The sequence below is a fragment of the Merops nubicus genome, unplaced genomic scaffold (assembly GCF_000691845.1).
Source record: "Merops nubicus isolate BGI_N331 unplaced genomic scaffold, ASM69184v1 scaffold16842, whole genome shotgun sequence".
In the NCBI taxonomy this organism is placed as follows: Eukaryota; Metazoa; Chordata; class Aves; order Coraciiformes; family Meropidae; genus Merops; species Merops nubicus.
The window spans coordinates 13,980-19,063 of NW_008595761.1; the positions used below are offsets into that span (position 1 = coordinate 13,980).

The 5,084-nt window shown below is 42.1% G+C and overlaps 1 protein-coding gene across 1 annotated transcript in view; it reads left to right on the top strand.

The window, feature by feature from the left end:
• LOC103769009 (rho guanine nucleotide exchange factor 18-like) overlaps positions 1–4,961 on the top strand; it is a 13,126-nt gene extending 8,165 nt beyond the window's left edge. Inside the window, exons 8-11 of the mRNA XM_008936176.1 lie at positions 769–886; positions 1,299–1,547; positions 2,374–2,450; positions 4,759–4,961. Of these exons, the coding sequence (XP_008934424.1) occupies positions 769–886; positions 1,299–1,547; positions 2,374–2,450; positions 4,759–4,941 (627 nt within the window). The 3' untranslated portion in view covers positions 4,942–4,961. The remainder of the gene's footprint in view (positions 1–768; positions 887–1,298; positions 1,548–2,373; positions 2,451–4,758) is intronic.
• The last annotated feature ends 123 nt before the right edge of the window (positions 4,962–5,084 follow it).

Below are 5,084 nucleotides of genomic sequence, written 5' to 3' on the forward strand. Positions count from 1 at the left end.
CACAGCCAGGGTGACAGCCTGTAACCTGAATCTCAGATGCATTGCACAGCCCTAAGTATTCTCATTTTCCAGTCATCAGTAAGTGATACTGCTTGAACTTTCCAGCATAGCTCCGTACTTAGAGCTCTTCTTAAGTAGGTGTCTTTTCAAAGTGAGAACCTTTTACTTTCAAGGAAGTTAGAAGATCTTGGTACCATCTTTTGCTGTCAGATTGTGCTGTGCCTGCAGGCTGACTGACTAGGGGAATTCTGATGCTTCATAGTCTTCTCTTTCTAAACCAAAACGTGGTTCTGTAGATCAGCCTGTTGATGAACATGCAGGAGTAAGATAAACACCAAGTGTATTTGGTTTTGACCATTGTTTTCCAGAAGTATTTTTCAGAAATATTTTCCAGTGGGTAAAAGCAGAAGGAAGTAAAAGGAAAATTTTTTAAATTTTGCTTTAGTAAAAGAGTGCAGCTAATTTTATTGTGCTGTACTTAATTAGACAAAAACGTTTTGAGACACAAATTGTGTGAAGGGAGAGGCACAGGAGTCAGCAGAGCAATAGGCACTTTTTCAGAAATATTTTCCAGTGGGTAAAAGCAGAAGGAAGTAAAAGGAAATTTTTTTTAAAAATTTTGCTTTAGTAAAAGAGTGCAGCTAATTCTATGGTGCTGTGCTTAATTAGACAAAAACATTTTGAGACACAAATTGTGTGAAGGGAGAGGCACAGGAGTCAGCAGAGCAATAGGCACAATGGATGTGCTGAGTCTGTCTTGTTTTGTAGAAAATTGGGAACTGTTCCATCGTGAGGAGACTTGGAGTGCAGGAGTGTATCCTTCTAGTGACCCAGCGCATCACCAAATACCCCGTCCTGGTGGAACGCATTATACAGAACACAGAAGGTAGGCTGCTCAATCTTCCCTAGAAATCTCACAGTTGCCTTTTTCTCCCATGTTTTGCATGTTCTGTCCTCAGACAAGGAGGGACAGCCTGGTGCTGCTATGTACCTGCTTTCTCACTTCTTCATTAGCTGATGATGCCCTTCTAGAGGCAGATCCAGCTCAGTCTCACCTCATCAGAGGGTCAGGAGCAGTGTTCAGTTCCAAGACTGCAGCCACAAAACCAGAGTAGCTTAAACCTGTCAGTTCATTAGAGATTTAGAGCTTTAGGATATTTTTTTATTTTTAAGCTTTAACTCTTAGAAATACTTTTAGATGTTCAGTATGGAACCTTCACCTTGCCATATATTTGGGTGGCTCATATCTTGCATTCCAGAGTTGAAAATGTGACTGACTGCTGCTCTTTTTCTCTCAGTTGGAACTAGAGATTACGAAGAGCTGACCCAGGCCCTTAGTTTAATTAAGGACACAATCACTCACGTCGATGCCATGGTAAATGAGTGTGAGAAGGGTCAGCGCCTGAAAGAGATCATGCACAAAATGGAGCTCAAATCATCTGGGAAGTGCAAGAATGGGCTGTTCTTCAGGAAGGATGACATGGGGCAGAGGCGGCTTCTGCTGGATGGGATGCTCTACTGGAAAGCTGCCTCCGGGCGGCTCAAAGGTAAAGGACCAGGAAGGGGAAAAGTACAACTAGGGAACAAGATTTTATTTTTTTTTTTAGTAACTGTTTATCACCGATCGATTGGGTATAAAATAAGATGACAATAACCTGCTTGTTTAATAGGATATTGGAGGAAATAGCACTTGTTCTATTCTTGGCTTGTCCAATAAGCATCTCTGTAATGGTGCATGATAAGTTCCTTATGCTCTTCACTTATTATCTAGCTGATCTGCTTTCCATTTCAAGAGGGAGGTCTTTAGGCAGATGACAAAGCTTTGAGTCATCCTGCCTGAGTCTCCTGTGGCAAGGCATTATCCTGTGCGAGCTCTGCTTCACACTTTGAAAGATTGTGTCGTGTCATCCCCATGACACCTTCACTCTGCACAACGTCTGCCTTGCCAAAAAATCAAACCAGTGTCCATCAGTGAATATTTTAACAGCTTCATCACTTAAGTGTCCTAAGAAGCAGCTTCAATGGCACAATAAATGCAGCCAAGAGTAGGTGGTGCTGCAAACATCTGCAGTTCCAGAAGAATCTGCTGTTGAGGGAGACATGTTCCCTTGTGAGTGTTTGAGTTGATGTGCAGGATGCCTGCAGAGATGTATTCAAGCTTTAAATCAGCTCTATTTGTATTGTGCTGCTTCTGCACTCCTGCAAGCTGGCTGTGGACAGCCCAAGTGGAAGTCAGTAGCAAATCCAATACTTCAAACGTTGACTTGCTATTCCCTGACCGATAGGACATTTAAGTCATGTGATTTTTTTCAGTCTGGACCAGTCTTTCTGCTTTAAAATCTTTGTATTCTTTTTTCTCTGTTGTTATTGTAGATATTCTGGCAGTCCTATTAACTGATGTATTGTTGCTCTTACAAGAAAAGGACCAAAAATACACCTTTGCATCAGTGGTAGGTATTGTTCTCCTTACTTAATACTTTGAATATTTATTAAAGTGGCAATATTTATTCTAGTAGTTATTCTACAGAAAAAAAATACAGTTAGAGATGTTAGATACTTGTGGTAGGGTCAGAAGGAAAATGAAGTTACTAAACCATCCAGTTATTATAGAATTGCTTTGTCTGAAGGAGTTCTGGTACTTGTTGAACCCATCCTGCAGTGCAAAATAGGGTTCCCCTGCATTAGCCAGTTCCAGCTGCCACATCCCCTGGGGTTTTCTGATGCCCTGAGCATATTCTGAGGTTTGCTGCTTCTCCTTTTCTTGTGCCATGACTTCTCCTTTCACTGGACTTCGTTAGGCTGCTCTCATACAGTCTGCTTCTGTTTATTAATGAAGAATCTTCCATTTTGGTTAGGGTCGTGGTAGCCAGTGTCATAGTAGCCTAAGATATACTGGGAGCAGAGAACTTTCCTGAAGTAAATGGAATAAGCACTAATGCAAATGTAATTACTGCAGCACAGCAGAACACTCAGTGGATTCACTTGCTTTTCTAGGGCATTTCCACAGGTATCCTCAGAGCAGTTAATTGTGTACATTTTGTCCTGATCTAGTTCAGTTATGGCTGTAGAGAACCAGTAGCAGAGAAACTATTTAATGGAATTGTTTTCTTGGGTGTGTTTTTCAAGACATTAACATTAGAGCTGAATTCTAATGGCAAAAGCTATTTGGGTGACCTCAGGGCTATAAAAGCAACTGCTTTTCAAATTACCCTGCTTCTAATGCCCAGAATGGGGATACTTTCAAAAATCAGAAGGGCTGGAGGTTGTTTCCTCTTGAACAGCATGAGGTGACTCTTTCAACAGTAGTTCATTTTTTGACATTGTCTCTGGTAGAATAATTCCACCCTGTTTTCCAAAGCACATCTAAGCTCTGAGCAGAAGAGCAGGTCCATAGAGAAGGAGGAACATGCTGTTAATGTACAGCATCTGGACTGGTGGGGCAGTTCCCATATGACTGCTGTTGCTCTGAGTTAAATGTGAGTAGCTTACATTAAAGCTAAAGAGCATACCTATACCTTCTTAGTCAGTATAGCTGCTCCCCTGCAAGGTCATGCCCTGCTTCAAGTGTCCCCTAGCAACTTTTCTGTGAGCACATACCATGCAGTTGCTTATGACAGTCCCCAGAAGCTGATCTCTGCCACATGGTGGGTTTTTCCCCCACTCCAGTACCATGCTCTACACCTACAGACTGATCCAGTTTTGCATCTTTGTACATATACAGCTTATTTGAAATTGAGGTGTCACTTCTCCATAGGCAAATCAAGTGAGAGGAGCAGATGGATCTGCTTTGGTGATTCTGTTTTTCCAGTGACCTCTGCTCATGGCTGGAACTGCAGTACAGCTGCTCAGAGGTTGGCAGAACCTGACATCTGTTTCACCACTCAGTTTTTGTATCATCCCTCTCAGTTATGCTGGGAAAGCTCAGCAGCTAAAAAGCTGTTTTCTTAGGCAAATAAAGTGAGAGGAGCAGATGGATCTGCCTGGTGATTGTTTTTCCAGTGACCTCTGCTCATGGCTGGAACTGCAGTACAGCTGCTCAGAGGTTGGCAGAACCTGACATCTGTTTCACCACTCAGTTTTTGTATCATCCCTCTCAGTTATGCTGGGAAAGCTCAGCAGCTAAAAAGCTGTTTTCTTCTGGGGAGGGTCTTTCTGGGCTACCTGTGCTGGGTGAAGCATAGATAGGTTTTCAGTAACTAATACCCCTCCTGTACCTGGGTTTTCATTGCAAAGACTGACAGCTAATCCAGTTAATCCTTAGTTATACCATAGACAACCTGTCAGCTGGTTTCAGTGTTCACAGGGCCCGATGGCACTCTGGGACACCTCTGTGTTAGCTCTGATCTCTTTTGTAGCTAACTTAGAACTTCTAACACTTCCTCTTCTCTTCTTGCATTTCACATGCATCATTAAGGTTTTTTCTTGATCAGATTTTGGGTTTTTGAGCCTCTTCTTGACTTCTGGGTCCCAGTAGGAGGAATCCTCAGGTGTATAAGTTGATCCATGCTTTAGTACTCAAAAAAGTACCAAGACTTCTTGGCTTTGAAATGTACACCCTTCACATTTTGATCTGTGGTTGATGAATAAAAAAATGACAATGTCAAAAGTGTCCCCTGAAGGGATTGTAGCAATAAATTGATGGTGTGATGTTACAGCTCATGGTGACCCTGTGTAAGAAGGAAGACAGGGAGAGTGAGGAAGCACAAACCCTAAAGAATATATAAGATGTAGTGCAGTAAATCATATTTTGTTTTACAGGACTCCAAGCCACCAGTTATCTCACTGCAAAAGCTGATTGTAAGAGAGGTAGCTAATGAGGAAAAGGCAATGTTCTTAATTAGCGCTTCCTTGAAAGGACCAGAAATGTATGAAATTCACACCAGCTCCAAAGAGGAGAGGAATTCCTGGATGGCACACATCCGCAGAGCTGTAGAGAGGTAAATTCTGAGTGAAAGTGGGAGGCCTCAATATCTTGCTCATCTGTCTTCCCTTCCCAGTACTTACAGGTGTAAATTTACTCTAAAAATCTCACTGTTCCTAAACTTTGTTTTTAAGACTGAAGCATGAGACCCTGTTTGTGTTCA